General features: G+C 42.8%; 1 protein-coding gene across 1 annotated transcript in view; it reads left to right on the top strand.

Moving 5' to 3' along the window:
* Positions 1-8272: 8272 nt before the first annotated feature.
* Positions 8273-21415, top strand: part of LOC309566161 (dehydrogenase/reductase SDR family member 4-like) — a gene marked incomplete at its 3' end in the record, with an annotated part of 87810 nt that continues 74667 nt past the window's right edge. Inside the window, exons 1-3 of the mRNA XM_082271222.1 lie at positions 8273-8399; positions 9366-9543; positions 14177-14278. Of these exons, the coding sequence (XP_082127348.1) occupies positions 8302-8399; positions 9366-9543; positions 14177-14278 (378 nt within the window). The 5' untranslated portion in view covers positions 8273-8301. The remainder of the gene's footprint in view (positions 8400-9365; positions 9544-14176; positions 14279-21415) is intronic.

Below are 21415 nucleotides of genomic sequence, written 5' to 3'. Positions count from 1 at the left end.
GCATGGCCGAAATGTGGAAAAGCTTTGTCAGCACGCCACAACAAACAGCAGCACCAGCAGCTCATATGGAACGTCTTAGCAGGAGGCAGCATATCACCAACATGGTGGAGCAGTATGTGTGCACACGCCTACATGTAGTGAATGACGGGTCTGCCCCCTTCAACTTCTGGGTCTCCAAATTGGGCACATGGCCTGAGCTTGCCCTTTACGCCTTGGAGGTGCTGGCGTGCTCTGCAGCCAGTGTATTATCTGAACGTGTATTTAGCACGGCTGGGGGCGTTATCACAGACAAGCGCAGCCGCCTGTCCAGAGACAATGTGGACAAGCTCACGTTCATTAAAATGAACCAGGCATGGATCCCACAGGACTTTTCCGTACCTTGTGCAGAATAGAGATGGATACCGACCTTACCCAGCCATTGTTCTATTTTTGATCTTTCTCACTCTTTTGGGGTGTACCCTCATTTAAAATGACTGAAAAAAAGCAGTGTTGGCTACCTCGTCCTCCTCCACCGCCGCTTCCACCTACACCGCCCATAGGTGTGCGCAGCCTATTGCATTAGGGTGTGCACCCCAAACTTTAAATACACATGCATGTGTTTGCCTACATGTATATGGCCCCGGTACATTACTCTCCCTGCTGGCAAAGTGAAATAGAAGTGTGTGGCACTTCTCTTATGGCAGAGCAGGTCCGAGGGAGATATTTCCCATCTCCTCACTGGCAAACAGAGCGATAATGCTAATGTGCCCTAGGTGATTAGGGTGTGCCCAGGCACACCCAGCACACCCTGTGCGCACGCCTATGACACCGCCACATCCACCACCACCTCAACCTCCCTCCTACTTCATATGGGCCTCGTCCTTCACAGATGAAGATCATATCACAGAGCAAAAAAATGGGACAGAACCGATTTAATTTTTGGCAAAAAAATAATAAAAAAACAAACAATACTGATGGGGTACGTCTAATTACACGGTACTCGGGTCAACATGACCAGGTACGATCAATTTAAAAACATTTTTGGTACCTTTTGGAGGCTGATGAAAAGGTATCCAAACACATTGGAGACGCCCTCAGATAACATTCAAAAGATCTCGATCATTAAGGGACCAATTGGTCCATAGTCATTATTCCTCTTCAGGTAAATTCAAAAGATCGGTGACTGGTACATATTCTTGCAGAAGATGCAACTTCTGCAGATATTTACCTAACACCAGTGAAATCATCCTTCCAAATGGTAAAAAATATAGACCCAACTTCTATGCAAATTGCCAAACTGTTGAGGTCGTATATATAATGTACTGTAGTTGTAAAGCTTTTTATATAGGAAAAACCAAAAGACCTTTCTTCAATAGAATTCGTGATCATGTTAAACTTGTCAAAAACAAAAAGTTTGAAAGTCCCATTAGTCGCCATATGTGCCTCTATCATAGTTTTGATGATAAAATGATGACCTTCTTTGCCTTGGAACACATCCCACTCAATGAACGAGGTGGAAGTGTAGATAAAAACTTATTGCAGCGTGAAACCAAGTGGATATTTAATTTATCGGCCACTCAGCATCCTGGTATAAATGAATCCATCAGTTTCAAACCATTTCTTGGCTAGGGAAATGTTAACATAATTTATTGTTGGTCTCATCCATAAATTTTGGTTGAAAACCAACAAATCGGATTTTGTACCTGTGTTATAAATCCTCTTTTTTGTCTTCATGTATTAATACTGATGAATATATATTCTGTGTGCAGATTGTCTGCATTGTATTTTTCAGATGTAGTCCATCTGCCTATGATTGAACAAAGGATTTCGTTTTGATTTAACCTTCTAATATCTTTCCTGATCCTTGCCGGTAAGTGAATGCAACTATGGGTGCTGAGCCGTGATGGTGATATTTCCATCTGATGGGAAGATCACTGGACTGAGCATAAATTTCCTGCCTCCAGCACTGTTACCCATATGGGCACCCGCGGTGCCCTACCTTATTTCCAGGTATTTCGGTCCGACCTGGTCAGTAGAGGCACCGCCCTCTACTCCCAGCCTTTCCCCCATTGGAACCCTACAATATTCATTTCAACAGATTTTTCCCTTCTTCACTTGTCAAATGAGTGAATAGATCAACGATTCTTTATTTGAATATTCCTGCTTTGGATTTTTGTATGTGACGGAGTTCCTATAAAATCCTTTACAGTATTGAGGCATTCCTGCTGGAATATAATTTCTGGCATTTCTTCCTTGTTTTAACTTGATCTGCCTTGGACTGCTTGGCCTAGTTGGAGGAATGATTCTCCTCTGCTTTGGCCCGTATTCTTTTCTGTGTACTTTCTTGCTTACAGCACTTAACATGGTGGCCGGACCGGATGTTGTCATCCTCGACTTCCGGTTTCCGGTTTTGACCATGTGATGCCGTCGCGCTGTAATGACGCACTTCCTCTTCGGGTTCCAATTGGTTGACTGGGTGTGCCTTGCTCTCACTCCCTCGGTGACGTCAGACGCCGAGGGAGTGGAGGAGATGTACAAATGCCAGCGCAACATGGTCAGTATTCCACTAGACCACCGGGGAACAGGACACTTGTTTGGAGACACATGCGGTAATGGAATCCTTCTTTTTAGACCTTCTCTTCACCCTTCGATGATTGAATATGGCGTCCTAACCGTCTTTTTCTTATTTATCCTGTTTTATATCTTGCGCAGCCTTCATACTGGAGCGCACTGTTTGGAGACTCTCGTTGATTGGGCAGGTTCTCATAGATATCTGTGCATGGGAATTTTGATGTGTACAACACCGGTCACCAGGGTAAATAGCATTTTTTGATACAATCAATACAATATTGGCAGTCTTTCCCTTTGGAAGATACATACTTATAACATCCTTCTTTGTTGTTTTAAAGGGATATTTGTCTCTTTGGATTTTGCGAGATAACCTTTCCTCCTTCCATTTATTATTGGGGTACCCTCTGAGGTATCTTTACCCCTGAACTAAACTGGTAAATATATTAATGTTATCAAATTTGATACCTACTCCTTAATAGGAGACCCATGCAATTTATATCTTCCAATGTATTCCTATATTGCAGTCTCTCATTACCATACGTGCTATATGTGGCTTGGCTATCATCTCCTCTATGGGTCAACGTTAAGAGGTCAGGTGTCTCAGTCCCCTCCTCTCCACTCACCCTGGTGTTTCTGCACCTTCGTTGTTTCCACTCCCGGCAAACGAAAAGGTTCAGGTCTCTTTAAGGTATATTGTGTCACTAGTTTTAGAATTCATGACATCTATTTGGGCACTCAATATAGGACTATTGATATTTGCCCCATTGTAATTATATTTGTCCTATTTTTCATGTTTTTTCTTTTTGTAATTCAGAAATGTTCACTCTCGACAAATATCTATCAAAACTCCTGAAGAAGCTATTATGAAGATGGCGAAACATGTAGAGTTGATATTATCGAGTGCATTTTTGTGCTTTTAACATTTTAATCAATGTTGTGTCTTGTCCTAATCCTATATGTTTAATAAAATGTGTATTTTTTGAGAATTCAGATTTTTCTCCATCATTTGCACCTTTAAAGTCCCACCTAGCCCCCTCTATTGTAGTTTTCACAGATGAAGAACATTGTTTTATTTTTCAGTTTTTTTTTTGTTGTTTTAAGTTATTTCCCTATCCACATTTGTTTGCAGAGCACTCGCCATGCTCTTAACTACGTTTTGCTGCCATTTGCAGCACTCTAGCCCGTTCTATTGGTGTTTTAGAGCCATTTTAGTGCCTGAAAGTTCGGGTCCCCATTGACTTCAATGGGGTTCGGTGTCCGGGTAAAGTTCGGAAAAAGTCCGGGACACGGACCCGGACTTTTTTTTCAAGTTCGTCCGAACCCGCCGAACACGGACATCCAGGTGTCCGCTCAACTCTACTCCTGACCAGTCAGCAACCTCCACTGACAGGGATGATGTTATAAGGAAGGGTGTCCCAAGTCCTTGCAGCACATCTGTTAGTAGCACACCATCAGCTGTAGACTATAGCCAGTAAATTTCTCTGTCCCATCTGCTGCAGCAGGAAAAAATTACAGTCACTGCCACCCACATGCCCAGAGTATAAATGCAAGCTCGTCAAAGCAGCTGGCTTTATAGCTCCCGCTTTTCAGTCTGGTGGATTTTGCCCCCTTCTGTGAATTTGCAGAATGTGCTGTACGACAGTGGCAGGTTCCCATTTGCTATTTCTTTTCACGTAAGGCCATTCCAGCTCTGTGCCATCACGTGGAAGGCAATGTCGTGGCATTGTTGGGCAAGGCAGTCTGCCGCAAAGTCCATGTTACTGCTGACATGTGGTCCAGCAAGGATGGTAAGGGATGCTATATTTCGTTCACAGAACACTGGGTACAGTTACTTGCAACTCGGAGGGATGCAGGACAGGGCTCAGTGCTGCAACTTCTTGTCTCTATACAGCTAGTAGTGATGATGCGAGATGTCAGCTCTACCCCCTCCTCCTCTTCCATGGCCTCCTCTGCTGAATTGTCCTATGAACCACAAGTACCCCCTAAGCGTTCAAGGGGCTATTCAATGAGTCAGGCTAAAAGGTGCCATGCAGTGATTCAGCTAGTGTGTCTAGAGGTCAGGAACCACACTGGAGCAGAGATTCTGGCAGCTCGGCAGGGGCAGACCCAGAGGTGGTTCACGCCTCGCCAACTGGTGCCAGGAATGGTGGTGTGCGATAATGGCACAAACCTCCTGTTTGCCCTTAGACAGGGAAAGTTGACACATGTGCCATGCCCGGCACATGTCCTCAATTTTGTGGTGCAGCATTTCTTAAATAGGTACCCAGGGTTGGAAGATCTGCTAAAGCAGGCCAGAAGACTCTGTAGCCTTTTCAGGTGGCCATACACAGCCAGTGCTCGGTTGGCTGAAATTCAGTGGGATTTAAACCTGCCTGTAAACCACCTGATTTGTGACATTCCCACTAGGTGGAATTCAACTTTTGCAATGCTGCAGTGGCTGCACATGCAGCAGAGGCCCTTCAATGAGTTCCTTTGTGAGTATGGCACAACGACACACTCAGGCCAGCCTGGCTTTTTTTCCCCCACGCCAATGGCTGCTGATAAAGGATGCATGCACTGTACTGTCACCATTTTAGGAGGTGACAGGGATGGTGAGCCATGACAATGCATGCATCAGTGACCCATCCCTGTTGTGGTCCTGCTGGAGCAGACTGCATGGTATTATGTACAGGGCACTCAAAGCAGAGCAGGACTTTCTTTCCTCTCAAGGCCCACTTTATGCAAACACCCTTCTTTCCACACCACAGAACACACACGAGGAGAGGGAGGAGGAGGAGAAAGAGGAATCTGGCAGATTTTGAGGCATTGAAGCAGAGGAAGACATATGTCAAATCTTAAGAGGTGGTTTTCTTTTCTACATGCCTAAGAGGAGGTAGTTCCAGATACTGTAATCCTCTGTGACCCCGAGAAGTCTGCTTCTCATGCCTCTACAAACTTGCGGTGCATGGGCTCCCTCATGCTTAAAATCCTGCGAAAGGACCCCAGAATACGTGGCATCAAAGAGAAGGATCACTATTGGTTGGCAACCCTCCTTGACCACCGTTACAAGGGGAAATTCTCAGAAATCAACCTGTCCCCACAGAGGGAGCAGAAGATAAAATCTCTTGAGGACACCTAAAGAGGAGTTTATCTAATGCTTTTCCCAACTTTGGAAGGTTACAGTATCGTGGAAAATGTAGTTTTGAGGCTTCTGTTGGTCAAGAGAGGAGCAGTGGAGAAGGAGGCCAACTAAGTGTTGCATTTTACAATTTAATTAGTCCTCAGTTCCGGGGGCTGTCATCTTCAACAATCCATTGGCAGCGTCTGCATCATATAGTAGACAATTACCTAGGTGCAAAAACAGAGATGGAGACCTTTCCAGTTGACGTTCCACTGGGTTACTGGGTCATGAGAATAGACCTCTGGCCAGTACTTGCACAGTATGCAATTGAGCTGCTGGGCTGCCCTGCATCCAGCATGCTTTCCTGAACGGGCATTCAGTGCTGCCAAAGTTTTGTTACTGATAATAAAGCATGTCTGTCCACAGACTTAATGGACTGGCTGAAATTTATCAAAATGAATCAGTCCTTGATTACCAGCAGCTATGAAACCCCTTATGCTGATGTTGCTAATTAGGGGCTTTTGGGATGTGGAACCTCTGCAAGACTTCTAGGCTGCCTAGCGCTGTGGGTGTTGATTTTATCTGGAAGAAATTTTTGGTATAGGTTTAATGGGCACAATTAACACCCAAAGACCATTTTTTCCACACCTGTTTGACAGGTGCATATCATTTACATTTTTGGCAGCAAAGCAATTCTTGCTTTCACCAAGAGTATCTCTATAGGGTTACGGTGTGAAAGCACCTCTGACACTCAAACACCAATTTTTCACCAATTAGTTCCAGATACTGTAATCCTCAGTGTCCCTGAGAAGTCTGCTTCTCATGCCTCTACAAACTTGCGGTGCATGGGCTCCCTCATGCTTAAAATCCTGCGAAAGGAACCCAGAATACGTGGCATCAAAGAGAAGGATCATTATTGGTTGGCAACCCTCCTTGACCACCGTTACAAGGGGAAAGTCTCAGAACTCAACCTGTCCCCACAGACGGAGCAGAAGATAAAATCTCTTGAGGACACCTAAAGAGGAGTTTATCTAATGCTTTTCCCAAATTTGGATGGTTACAGTCTCGTGAAAAATGTAGTTTTAAGGCTTCTGTTGGTCAAGAGAGGAGCAGTGGAGAAGGGGGCCGTCTAAGTGTTGCATTTTACAATTTATTTAGTCCTCAGTGCCGGGGGCTGTCATCTTCAACAATCCATTGGCAGCGTCTGCATCATATATTAGACAATTATCTAGGGGCAAAAACAGAGATGGAGACCTTTCACCTGTTTGACAGGTGCATATCATTTACATTTTTGACAGCAAAGCAATTCTTGCTTTCATCAAGAGTACCTCTATAGGGTTACGGTGTGAAAGCACCTCTGACACTCAAACACCAATTTTTCTGCACCTGTTACTTCTATCCAGTCTGCAGAAGAGACACCAGTATTTATCCAAAACATGTCTATTCTTGTTCCCATGGCACTACATTGTGGACTCATTATACAGACTGGCTCCCCAAGCCAATGACAAAATAAAGAAAGCTTGCAGGGAAAATGTCATATTTTTTTTTTGGCTTTATAAATGCAATTATTGCTGTAGCAGCTTCTTTACACAGTGCAGATGTGCCTATTTACAGGCAGACTAAGGGGACCCCCCAGGCACTATATTGAAAGGAACTTTTCATTTTTATTGTTATTTCTCATTTTGATGCTTTCACTTTAAGCATCAGTAAATCACTGCTCATTTAAAAATGAAATTTTTTATCAACTTTTTTTCATTGATACATGTCCCCCCAATGCAGTACCCAACCCCCATAACCATTGTATGCCCAATTACTTGCACATAAGCCTTCAGAATGGGCACTTTTGATTTTTCCAGTTTGAATATCATAGACTTCAATGGGGTTCGTTATTCAGTTCTGAACTTCCGTGATGTTCGAAAGTTCTGGTGCGAACCAAACAGGCTGTCGAGGCTAGGTGTGTTTGAGAGTAGTTTATAGAGGCAATTTGTATCCTTCCTGTTGGTAAGATGGGTCTCCTGAACAAAGCTTATGTCATGCAGAATGTCTAACCAACATAGGACTTTTATTGCAAAATATTTTTTTTCTCCTTAATACTAAACGTGATCCATCTAATTTCACATAAATCACTGATGCATATTTTAACAATTAGGGTGTAGGCTATGTCGTCTTGGCAAGTGAAGAGACATTTTTTTAATTCAGCCCTTTATTAAGGTATTAAAGTAGACAGCTGGGGATTTTCTCATTTCTTTTGTGAGCATTGAGGAGATCCATCTGGACCTAAATTCATGTACACATAAAGGTACTGCACTTGCATAAAGCTTTTAAATAAATAATATGTTTTTTTAATTTATGATAATGTTGTTTTAGCATGCATTGCTTGTTTTATTATTTATTTTTCTTTATGTTTATTTCTGTATGTTTATTTCTACCTTCTAGTGTAAGAAAGTGGGGGTTGTATATCAAGTTTACTATTTGTGCTAAAAAAACAATAAAGAATAATGTGGTGATGTTACAAATTGTGAGACTACACTATTATTGCTATAAACAAAGGTAAACATTTTTTTTTTTTTTTTTTTTTTTGCTAGTTTGATGTGCAGATAAAGTTTTTTTTTTTTTTTTTATTACAGATATTTTATAACAGCTGTTAGAAAATGTCTCCAGAAAACTACCTGATCAAATCAAATGAAAGTGTGAAAAATCAAAAACCCTTGCAAGATAAAGTGGCCATTGTGACTGGGTCAACATATGGGTATGTAAAAGAAATTCTAAAAATATCCAATCAGTTATTTAATATTACAAAAGTGGCCTCCTCTTTATGTGGGCAGTCCTCCCGAAGCTGCTTCACAGCTCTCCAATGTCATCACATACAATGCAGAAGTCCTGCATTGTAAGAAGTGCTGAAGAGGGCCCGCCCACAGCTCATAACATCAGACTGTAGTGGAAAGTGCCAGCTGCTAGGGGAGTGGGAAATAAGGTAAATATTTAGCATTTGTGTTGGGAATCCCACTGCATTGTTACATTCAAAAGCAGCCTAGAGTTGGGCTTTAAAGTGGTTCTAAAGGCTGAAGATTTTTTTCTCTTAAGTAATTCTCTGTATTAAAGTAAAACACTTTTGGAGTGCAGCTCCCCCCCCCCCAGCCCCTTCTATACTTACCTAAGACTAATCTTGATCCAGTGCTGTGCACAAGAGCAGTGACTCGCTCCGCTCTCTCCCTCCTCATAGGCTCAGAGACAGCAGCAGAAGCCATTGGCTCTTGCTGCTGTCAATCATAGCCAGTGAAGAGGAAGTCAGGGGGCAGGGCCAAGCAGTGCTCTGTTTGTCAATGGGCGCACAAATGCCCCCATAACAAATGGCTTGCAGGGAGGAGGAAACAGGAGTGCAGGCGTTGGACCAGAGAAGTGGAAGAGGGCTGCTCTGTGCCAAGCCATTGCACAGTGCAGGTAAGCATGACATGTTTGTTAAAAACAATTGTGGGTTTACAATCACTTTAACATTTAATAATACTCTGCATGAAGTTATTTATTAACTGAATTTTTTTAATGCATTTTTCTTTTGTATGAGCTTTAATATACACCATAGGGGCATATTCATAAAACAGAGAATGTGACATTCACTAATCCTTCACTGCAGGTGAAAATTCCTGGTGCATGTGTTAAAGTGGTGGATTCACCTGCAATGTCACATTCACTATGCTTATTTACTCTTTACATTTAGGATTGGCTTTGCTATAGCAAGACGTTTGGCACAAGATGGGGCTCACGTTCTTTTATGCAGTCGTAAGACAGAAAATGTGGATAAAGCTGTCCAACAGCTGAAAGAAGAAGGACTAAGCATTTCTGGAATTCAATGTCATGTGGGCAATGAAAAAGATCGGGAAAAACTAGTGGCAATGGTAAGAGGTGCAAAAATGAATAAGGAGTGATTTACTAAAGAAGTCATGTATTCTGTGTTGTTTAAATCTGTGAGTATAGCATGTTATCAGAACAAAAAAAATTTATATATATATACATATACACAAGGTGGCTTACTATAATTATTTGTAAGAAAGCAACACAGGAATATAAAAGTGTTTTTTGGAACAATTATATTAATAGATTAGGGAATCATATCAGAAAATCTACATTTATAACACTGTATAAAAATGTTTCATAATTTACTTGTATGCCAAAATGTATTTATTTCCATTTTATTACACTTGATATACAGTAAGAAGCTTATTATTTATGGCAATATTCTATTTTTTGCATTGTGTAACCCACATGCACTAACAAATGATAACTGTATATTCTATATATTTTCCCACACCCACAAATGATTCTCCAATGTTTTTAACGTGAAAAGTAGGGATGATCTTTGGGTTTGGCTTGAACATGAGCTCGACCCAAATCCAGCCTATTTACAATTTGTCAGATTTTGCATTACCATATTCAATGAAGCTACATGTGATCCCTAAGCCACTTTATTTACAAAAAAAAAAAAAAACAGCAGGCTGTGGATCTGTAATTTAGTGGCACTATTTTATTTATTTTTTTTAAATTGTACTTTTAACCCTTTCACTGCTAGGTCTGTACGGCGTACGGACCTACTGCACTGCTTGCAGCCGTACGGACCTCATTTCTCCCCCTGCTATAAGTTCATGGTCACTTCAATGACAATGAACTTATAACCAGACTCTAGTCCAGACTCTAGTCCAGACTCTAGTTCAGACCCTAGTTCAGACCCTAGTTCAGACTCTAGTTCAGACTCTAGTCCAGACTCTAGTTCAGACCCTAGTTCAGACCCTAGTTCAGACCCTAGTTCAGACTCTAGTTCAGACTCTAGTTCAGCGGTTTACAATCCGCTGATTAGAGTTATTAACCTAAAATGTGACCTACCCTTCCTCCCTCCACCGCCGCTTCCCTGTCCACTTCCATCTGATCCGATCTGCTAGATGGATGGGGAATGGGATCCCCATTGGACTGTTTTTAGTGGACTGGATCGGATCAGATGCAGGCGGGTGTAAATAGACACATGTCCATTTACATCATTCTCTCCATTGAAAAAAATGGGTCATCTGATTGGGGGGCGCTTTAAATACGGACAGGCAGATCCGATCGTTCTGCTTGTGTGAAAAGGGCTTAAGGCCTTGTTTACACCGGGCATACACAGTGTACTTTTACAGGGATGCACAGGTGTTACGTGCATCACTGTGCAGGCAGTCCCATTGAGGTAATTTGGGAAGAAGCAACTGCAAGAACAAAGCCGTCGATCCCAATTTTCCCTGAGCTCACACTGTCTGCGTTCAGGGTCATGCACCCACACCCACATGGATGTCAGATTGGGAACAGCAGCTATGCCTGTGCAGCCGTTTCATCCCAATTGACATACATGGGACTGCCTGTACAGGGATGCACAGAACACCTGTGCATCCTTGTGCAGGAAAACATGGCCCTCTGTATACTTTAGTATGCCACATGTGAACAAAGCTTTAGTAGTAATTTAGCAGGAATTTTGCAAGTTACATTGTATTTATGTGCACTATTAATGATTTTAGTGTATTATTAGTGAAAATAGCAATATGATGAACATTTGTGCAATTATTGCGGGACTCAAAAATTTTGTAGCACTTTTTTTTATTCTTTAGATCATTTGCTTTCAGAAAATGTCTGGTTTGAGGGCCAGATCACACAGGTGCGATGTTAGACATCGCATGTGATTCGCATCGCATTGCTGTGCAGATCACATGCAATGTCTGTGCAATGCGAATTGAGCCATACAAACTATATGGCTGAATTTGCATCGCATTCGGACCAAACTCATGCAGGATCCTTTTTTTGTCTTCCCCAGAATCAGATCGCATGGGGGTTCACACCCATGCAATTTGATTCCTGTCCAAAATCACAGTTCGCACTGCGATCTGCAAACCGATCTGAGGGTGCCATTAACTCTGTATTGAAACCCGCAGCAATTCGAAGAGGGCAGTGTGAACTGCCGGCGATTCAGGTGCAATGCAGAAACAGGGACTGAATTTGTAGGGTTTTGCGCATCGCACCAGTGTGAACCGTGCCTGAGGGGACTTTTCCTTTTCAAATTCTGAAAGCTTTAAGTGAAAATGGTAACATCTTGATTTTTAGAGTAAATTGTTTTTATTTACAGTTTTGCATACATTCATTTTTCACCATTTCACAAAAAAGTACAATTTAAAATGTACAAATATTTGTTATTTATTAACTCAATACAGTTTTAACTTTTATATTTAGTAGGAATTTTGTACATTTTGCATGTATGAATCCACTATTAATGATTTTAGTGTATTTTTAGCGAAAATATTGGTTTGATAAACATTTCCACAAATATAGCAGTGCCTTAAAAATCAGTAGCACCTTCTTTTTATTCTTCTGGCCATGTGCTTTCAGAAAATATATGGTTTAGGGGGTCTTTTATAAACTTTGAATGCTGTAAGTGAAAAAGGAAAACCTCCAGATTTGTAGAGAAAGTTTTGTGTACGTCCGATTCTCACTATTTCTCAAAAGGGCGCAATTTAAAATGTAGAAATATTCAGTATTTTGTTAACTCAATACAGGTTTAGCTTTTGGTGCATTTTTAGCAAAAATATTGTTTTGGAAAACATTTGCGTAAATATCGCGGGGCCTTAAAAATCAGTAGCACCTTTCATTTGTTCTACTGGCCCTTTGCTTTCATAAAATGTATAGTATACATACTATACTACCTCTAGTATACATACTATACTACCTCTTTTAAAAACTTTGAAAGCTGAAAGTGAAAAATGAAAACCTCCAGATTTTTTAGAGAAATTTGGTTATTTACAGTTCTGTGTACGTTCAGTTTTTACCATTTCTCAAAAAGGTGCAATTAAAAATTTACAAATATTTGTTATTTATTAACTCAATATAGGTTAAGGGTTTATATTTAATAGGAATTTAGCAGGAATTTTGTAAAATTTGCTGTGTTTGTATCTGCTATAAGTGATTTTAGTGTATTTTTAGCGAAAATATTGATTTGATAAACATTTGCACAAATATCTTAAGGCCTTAAAAATCAGTAACACCTTCCTTTTTTTCTACTGGTCCTATGCTTTCAGAAAATGTATGGTTTGGGGGGGGGGGATTTTTTAGAGGAATGTGGTTCTTTACATTTTATGCGTACATTCAATTTTCACCATTTTGCAAAAGGGAGTAATTTAAAAATTACAAATATTTGTTATTTAATAACTCAATACAAGTTAATTTTTTATATTTAGTAGGAATTTAGCAGGGATTTTGTTGTGTTTATATCCACTAAAAATGAATTTAGAGAATTTTTAGCGAATATATCGTTTTGATAAACATTTGCGCAAATATTGCAGGGCGGTAAAATCAGTAGCACCTCCTTTTTATTCTATAGTTCATATGCTTTCAGAAAATATATGGTTGGGGGGGGGGGGGGGTCTTAAATTCTGAAAGCTGTAAGGAAACAATGAAAACCTCTAGATTTTTTTGAGAAATTTGGATATTTCCTTTTTTGCATATGATCGATTTTCACCATTTCGCAAAAAGGCGCAATCTAAAATTTACAAATATCGGTTATTTATTAACTCAATACAAGTTACTAGTTTTTATATTTAGCAGAAATTTTGTAACATGGGCTGTGCTTTTATCTGCTAATAATGACTTTAGTGTATTTTTAGCAAAAATATTGTTTTGATAAACATTTGCCCAAATGTCATTGTGCCCTAAAAATCAGTAGCACCTTATTTGTATTCTACTGGTCATGTGCTTTCAGAAAATATATGGTTTGGGGGGGGGGGGGGGGTCTTTAACAAACTCTGAAAGCTGTAAGGGAAAAATAAAAAAGCAGATGAAAAATTGGAAAAATGGCCTGGCCAGCTAAGTTTAAAAGTGGAGCACAGGGCCTGGCAGCGAAAGGGTTAAAGGAGTACATTGTACTGATGCACAACTTCACACTCAGGTTTAAAGCAATCCCCAAACATGTTATTTAAAGAGTTTGTGTATTTTTAATGTTCTCTCTTTTAAATGGTAATGAAAAAAATGTATTTATTTATTTATTTATTTATTTCATTGTTGTTGCATTGGTACAAGTCCCCCATGGAAGTACCCAGCTACCCAACCATTGTTTTAAAATAAAATCTTGCAAACTTGCATTAAGGCCCCTTTCACACTTATGCAAAGCGATTTTACCGCGATTTTGCGGCGCAATTTTGACGCAACGTTGCCGCGATTTTGAAAGCAATGGCTATGGCTATGGCTCAAAACTCAATCAAATCGTGGCAAAGTAGTGCAGGAACTACTTTGAAGTCGGTGCGACTTCAAGAAATAATGGAAAAGGACTTGTCATGCGATTTTGCGGTCCAAAATCGCGGGACAAGTCGCACTAGTGTGAAAGGGGCCTAAAAGAAAGCAAAAAAACAACAAGTGCTATGTTGGGGTTTAGGATATTTTTGTTTATGTGTATGAACCTCCTACAAATAGAACTTTGCCCAGTTTGCTGAGAAATGTTTTACAACATATTATCCCTTTTTATTTAAGACACTTGAGCTTTATGGAAAAATTGACATCCTTGTCTGTAATGCTGCTGTGAATCCTTTCATTGGTCCACTTTTCAAAACTACTGAGGAAATGTGGAAAAAGGTGAGTGACAAGAAAAAGGACTGGGGTTATACGTTTATAATGAAGAGTAGTAGATTATATATTATTATTTAGTTTCAATGTCTTTTTGGTATCAGATCCAATTTGGCCTTCTAATACCCATTTTCATTTTATACATTTCTCTACCTTGGATGTAAAGCTGAACACTGGGCTACTCATTTCTTTGCAACCAGATTTTCCTTTTCTCATGTACAGATGGCCCTACTATATTTGTTTTCCTTGTTCCTGGGCTGACATAATCTTATCTAGATTCCTAGTGACATCATTGTACGCCAGTAAAAAAGATCCACTATCTGCAAGCCAGAAGGAGGGATCCACAGGGCATCAGGCATAGGGTGTGACATGGGTGTGCCTTGCAGAACTATATTTGTGTACAAGCAGGTCCAAAACTGATAGTGTCCTCAAGTCCTTGGCCACTAGGAACTAAGGTATGCATCTGAGAGGGGCAGGAGAGGGGCAGAGAAAGATGGAACAGAGCTGCCAGCAGCTGTGTGGATAGTGACAAGAAAAAGGTAAGCTTTCCTGTCATTGCTGATTGATTGAAAAATCTCGGTGTGTAAGGACCATTCCGCCGGAAACATCTGTTGACGGCTCAAAAAATCTGCCTGCCAGTTCTCCATTCCTGGAATAAAAACTGCCGTCAGGCATGACACAAACCTTTCTGCCCAGGATAGGATGATTTCCACCTCTTTCTAGGCCGACTGACTCTTTGTGCCTCCTTAAAGGTTCATATAAGCCATGGCCATGGCATTGTCGGATTGCACCCTGACAGGGTGACCCCGAAGTCTGTATTTCAAAGCCCGACTGACTGCTAGTATTTTCAAAATGTTGATGAGACCTCTCTCTCCCCAAGACCATTTCCCCGGACAGTGGCTTCCTCCAGAACCCCTCCCCAGCTGGAGAGACTGGCATCTGTAGTCACCACTTTCCATGTCACTGGAAGAAAGGATTTCTCCTTCTCCAGATTTCTGGTTAACAACCACCAATTCAAATGGACATGCTCTTGGTACCAGAGACATGGACCAGTCCAGAGACTGAACCCTTCTGGTCCATGTAGACAGAATGTTGTTCTGTAAGGGTCTGGCATGAAATTGAGCATAGAGAATTGCCTCGAATACGGACACCATCTTCCCTAAAAATATCATGCAAAGACGCATAGCAGGATATCTCAACCTTACTACGGACTGAACCAGATCCTTCAGGTCTGTGACCTTTCTTGTTGACAAGAATATCTTTGCCTGTATAGTGTCCACAAGAAGACCCAGATATTCTAGACATTGGACCGGCTGTAATGCTGACTTTGCCAAGTTCAGTATCCAACCTAGACGTTCTTGGAACTGTACTGTCTGGAAGAAGCTTAGAGCCGAAGCCGATCGATCTATCATCAATAGATAGTCCAGATATGAAAATTATGGTTTTCTATTACAAAGGGCAGAAACCTTTGATGAGCCTGGAATATAAGCACGTGAAGATATGCATCCTTGATGTCTATGGATGCTAGATATTCCTCTCCCTTCAGGGAGGTTATGACTGAATGAATTGACTGCATGCGAAAAGTATGAATGTTCAAAAACTGGTTTAGAGCTTTGAGATCCAGAATAGGTCTCAAATCCCCACTTAGTTTGGAGATTAAGAACAGGTTTGAGTAAAAACTCCTGAACCTTTTGTTCTCCGGAAACTCCATTATCACTCTTTGAGCCCTCAGCTGGACTAACAATCACTGGGTTTGAGAGGCTGACAGACTCCACTAACCCTGACTCCCCAGAAGGGGAAACCTCAGCTTGACCTTCGATAGGGTCATCATCAGCTACTTCTTCCACATCTTCTACCCAATCCCGAACTGAATTCAGGGGGTGGGTCAGGTGACAGGGATCTATCACTTTTCTTCCCTCTTTGTGATGCTGCAAACATGTCAGCAATCTTACCCTCAAGGCTGCCTAATGTCGATGCCAAATTGTCCTTAGTGACGTAGGTTGCGGCAGAAGTACCAGGGGTAGCTACTATGCCTGACAACTGTAATGGCTCAGATTGGCTAGTCGCCTCTGGCTCTTCAGGGGGGAGTAGACACAGAGGAAGCATGGCTAGGACCTTCAAGGCCTGATGGTGGCATCACAGTGCCCCTTCCAACTGTGCCCCCCAGCCCTCTTTGGGGCAGACATTGCTTTATAGCAAGACAAACTTGAGGTACTAACTTTAGTGTACCCAAGGCTTGTGCCAAGCTTATACAGCTTATCGCATACAGCACTGATTATCCCAAGATACAGGATCTGTTTGTGCCAGTAACATACACCCACAGTGACTCTTGCAACCTAGCTGCTGCTGCTGCTCTATTTCCCCTTCAGCCTCAGCAATGGCTAGCGCGTTGGAAACAGTTCCTTTTAAATGGTGTCCACATGCATGCCAATCATGTTCAAACATGCCCTCCATGTGGCGTACACCTGTATTTAAAGGCAAAGATACTCACGTGCGCGTGAATAGGCCTTTGCCACAGACCCACTATCAAGGGAGGAGTTAAACATGGAGGCTCCAAGGAGAAAACAGCAACCACATGGGGTGAGATCAGCTTAGGCGGAATTTTGTTTGTCACGGCTGATACCTTTCAGGTGATCAACCCAGGGCAAGAAAACTGTGTGATAACAATAGGCAAAGAAATAATGTTTAAACAACTGCCATCTAAGAATTGGGAAAATGCAATATAATAAATGTTTGCTTTTGGGAAAACTACCACTTTAAGGGGACTAGTCACCCTGTGCATAGAGATCAGGCAGGAGGTACTATTCAGGAAATACAGGAATTACTCAATGAGAATTGCTGAATAATAGAGGAAGACACATCAAAAACAGAGGATGTTCATATTATTGCATTTGTGGAATAATGGAATTTTTGTATTTACCGTAAAATCCATTTCTCTGAGTTCATCGACGGACACAGCACTCCATAAATCATAACTTTATTGCCTCCTCCAGGAGTAGGACTAGGCAGAACAAAATACACCTGGCTACACCCATGGGCCATCCTCAGCTGGTATATAAACCCCTCTGCTCTAGGTAAGTTTAGTAGAAAGCAGTATAAGAACTCCATAGAGGGGTGGGTGCTGTGTACTTCGGAGAACTCAGAGAAAAGGATTTTCCTGGTGCCTCCATGGCAGCATACTAGTGATAGAGCCCCGCCTCTACTCCTCCCTCAGGACTAGTGAGTAGCATAAAAGAAAGGCCCAGCCCCCTGTCCCATCATTCTCCTTTTTTTCCTCATACCTTCCTGACTGGTGAAGAATAAGCAGTATGTCCATACCTCTGCCTCCAGGCAGCTTTCCGCCGGGTTCAGCCTCTCCTGTGCGCAGTCTCGGTTCTTGGGTCGCTCAAAGCACTAATAAGGCCGGGAACCCCCTTCTGTGGATCTTTGGGGTAAAAACTGCAGTGTTTCCTCATAGGAACGCATACTGCTACTGTCTCTTTAAAAATCTTTAAATGTTTGGCTTTGCAGGATTTTGCACAAGGACCGTCTTTTTTTTTTTTTTTTTTTTCTCCCTCTTTTCAGCTTGGATTCCCCTTTAGGTTTCCCAGTTCTTATTTGTGTGTTTGTTTGTTTGTGTTCGTTTTCATTGTCATCTTCCCCTTCTCTTTCCCTCTTTTTCTTTTCCCTTCTTGCCTTTTGTCTTACCTTTTCAGCCTGTCCCTTTAAGTTTTCTATGAAAACATCCGATCCTGTGTACATGGCTCCCAGTCCTGGGATTCCCCCTGCAGCGCCATGCAAATCGAGGCCGCCCCTTGCTCCACAGAGTCTCGGCGTCTCTGCGGACCGCCTCGTAGGGCGGGGAGTAGGGCCGTGCACGAGGAACGGTCTGCGCATGCGCGGGCGCATGCGCAGTACGGCTGAGGCTCGGGCGGCCATCTTGGATGTGGGAACCAGGTGTAATTTTGCCCTGAGTTCCCACAGAAGCTAAGGGGAGGGGTTTTGTGCTCTCTTAGGCTGCTCTGCCTATTAAAGGGCCATTCCACCTGCTGTCCACCCGAAAGACAGCATCTTTCCCTGCTCCTACCGACTTGTTAAAGCCCTTGGTAGGTAGCATTTTATAATACTTTTTTTTTTTTTTTTTCCTCCGTCATCATTTCCATTTATTCAGTTGTTATTTGTCTTCAATAAAACCTTTTTTTTTTTTTTTTTTGCCCTTCTTTTCTTCTCCCTTTTTCTGTTTTCCTTCTTGCGTTTTTTTCTCACAGCCGGTCCTTCTGCAACGCCCTACGATGAGCCACTCATCACGTAACCAAGATCCTCACAATAGGTATGGGACCACCTTTCTGTAAGTATTGAAGTAAGAAGGAAAAGAGTGCTTGTATGGACTAACAAGTGTCCTTTGTTCCAGCCCAACACACTCCAAAAGATCCGGGAAGTCTTCGAGGCACCGCGACCATGACAGTCCAGATCGCAGATCAAGATCTTCCCACTTTAGATCTTCAGAAAGATCTAGGTCAAGATACCGTCGCTCTCCTTCTCCGCCATCACATTCATCAAGGAAGAAGTGCTGGGCTTGTGGCGCAGTACCCTTACCTAGAAAACTAGTCTGCCAGGACTGTTTTCGGGACTACGCAGCCAACCGGGAGTTGGAAAACCAACAAGTGGTGGATCTGCTAAAGCAGACAATGAAAGATTCCCTTTCGGAGTTGACAACTCTAGTACCCGCACAGGCGGCTCCCTCTGCAGCTCAAGTTCCGGACAGGGATGATAGCGCTCCAGGCCCCTCTGGGCTAAACCCTTCACGCGCTGCGGCTCCATTACTTGGAGAGGCATCTTCAGGTCACCTTTCAGAAGAATCCATAGAGGAGTCGGACCCGTCAGGCTTTAACTATGCCTTAATCCCACCTTTTATTCAGGCAGTTAAAACAGCAATTGCCTGGGAGGATCCTGAAGAACCCACTCCTAAGTCAAAAACATATTTTCCCTTCCTTAAGAGGAAACAAGTATTCTTTCCTCTTATGGGCGAGATAAGAGAGATTATCGAAGAGGAATGGAAGAAGACGGATAAAAAGTTTTCATTGGGCCGTCTTAATAAACTCTACCCTCTAGCCGAGGCTGAAGCGCAATCATTAAATTCCATGCCGGTGGTGGATGCTGCAGTCATTCGGCTCGCCAAAAACGTGACACTACCTATGGAAGATGCAGCATCATTGAAAGATCCGCTAGATCGGAAAATAGATCTGGACCTAAAAAGGAGCTACCTGGCCTCGGGCGCAGCCTGTAAACCGGCTATTGCCCTTACATCTGTCTCCAATGCCATCAGGGCTTGGACAGAAAATGTTGAGACAGCGCTACGCCAAAATGTCCCTAGAGAAGACATTGTCAAGGCACTGGAGGAACTGAAAATTTCGGCCGATTTCATCGGAGAGGCCGCCATCGATACCATACGTTGTTCCGCACAATCAATGCTCCACACAGTAATGGCCAAAAGGGCCCTCTGGCTAAAACCATGGACAGCCGACCTTGCGTCCAAACAGAGTTGGTGTAAGATTCCGTTCGACGGCAAAACCCTCTTCGGAGAAAAAATGGACCATTTCCAGGGTAACTGGAGGCAAGTCTGGTCTCCTGCCACAAGACAGGAAAGTCAAGAGAACAAGAGTCTATTCGTCTAGATTCCGGCCCTCAAATTCCAGAGATTTTAGGCAAACCAGACAGAACAGGGATAACAGGAGACCCTGGAGAGGCACCCAGGCCTCTTTTTTGAACACACGCAAAACCAAGGCTTTCACCACTCCCCAGGAGGCAACGAAGCCTTTTTGACGCCAGAAGATCGCAACCCCTCCCAGTCGGAGCCAGGCTACAGGCTTTTATCCCAATTTGGGCTTCGCGTTGTCAGGACCCCTGGGTTCTGTCAACAATCCATCAGGGTCACCGGTGGGTGTTTGCTCATCCTCCTCCTCATGCATCATTTCAGGAGTCAAGAATACCAACCTCGCCATCAAAAGCATTGGCATTATCCCAATTCCTGACAGATCTTCAGCTTCAAGGTGCAGCTATACCGGTTCCATTGGCGGAGCGTTACACCGGTTTCTATTCTCCACTCTTCTTAGTGCCAAAAAGGACGGGAGGTTGGAGGCCGGTGATAGACCTCAAGAGGCTCAACCGATATATAGAACTCGAGAGCTTCAAAATGGAATCCCTGCAAACTATCATTCAGGTCATTCAGCCAGGAGATTGGTTGATATCTCTCGATCTACAAGATGCTTACCTGCACATCCCAATCTTCCCAACTTATCAGAGATTTCTGAGGTTCGCTGTGGGCGAGATACACCTTCAGTTCAAGGCCCTGCCATTCGGGCTCTGCACGTCTCCGCGAGTGTTCACCAAGACCTTGATAACTGTCCTAGCCCCCCTCAGGGAAAGGGAGTTGAGAGTGTACCACTATCTAGACGACATTCTCCTGTTGGCAAGCAATCCAGATCAACTCAGATCCCACAGGGAAATTCTCCTTCAGACCTTACAGGAGTTCGGCTGGCTCATAAATTTTCAAAAAAGCAACTTGTCTCCGACACAACAGATGGTTTACCTGGGAGCCATGTTCAATACCCAAGTGGGGACAGTGTCCTTACCCAGCCAGAAGATGGATATTATCATACGGAGGATGTTCACTGTAATTCGGAGTACTCATCTGACGGCCTCTCAGTGTCTGAGTCTAGTCGGCACAATGTCCTCTTGTATTCCCATGGTGCCATGGTCCCACTGGCACCTGAGGTTTTTCCAAACAGGTTTTCTGTCACAATGGAGAAAACAACACCTCTCCCAGAAAATCCAAGTGACCGCCTTAATGCGCAGAAGCTTGTTTTGGTGGACGAAGAAGGAAAATCTTGCCAACCCCCGTCACCTAGGCTCATTCAACTGGACCATCCTTACGTCCGATGCGAGTGGGCACGGATGGGGCGCCCATTGCGGGGAGGTCAAGCTTCAGGGAAGATGGTACCACTCAACCAAAGTGGTGGTATCCAATGTACTGGAACTAAGAGCGGCATTTCTAGCTCTGATTTCCTTGGCACCCCTCCTCCAAGGCCACAGAGTCCTCCTGAGATTAGACAACAAGACAGCAGTGGCATACCTGCTGAGACAAGGAGGTACTCGCAGCAGGACCCT

The sequence above is a fragment of the Pelophylax lessonae genome (assembly GCF_965119305.1).
Source record: "Pelophylax lessonae genome assembly, chromosome: 1".
NCBI lineage: Eukaryota > Metazoa > Chordata > Amphibia > Anura > Ranidae > Pelophylax > Pelophylax lessonae.
The sequence above is the reverse complement of the archived record's forward strand: the minus strand, read 5'-3'. Positions and strand labels throughout refer to the sequence as shown.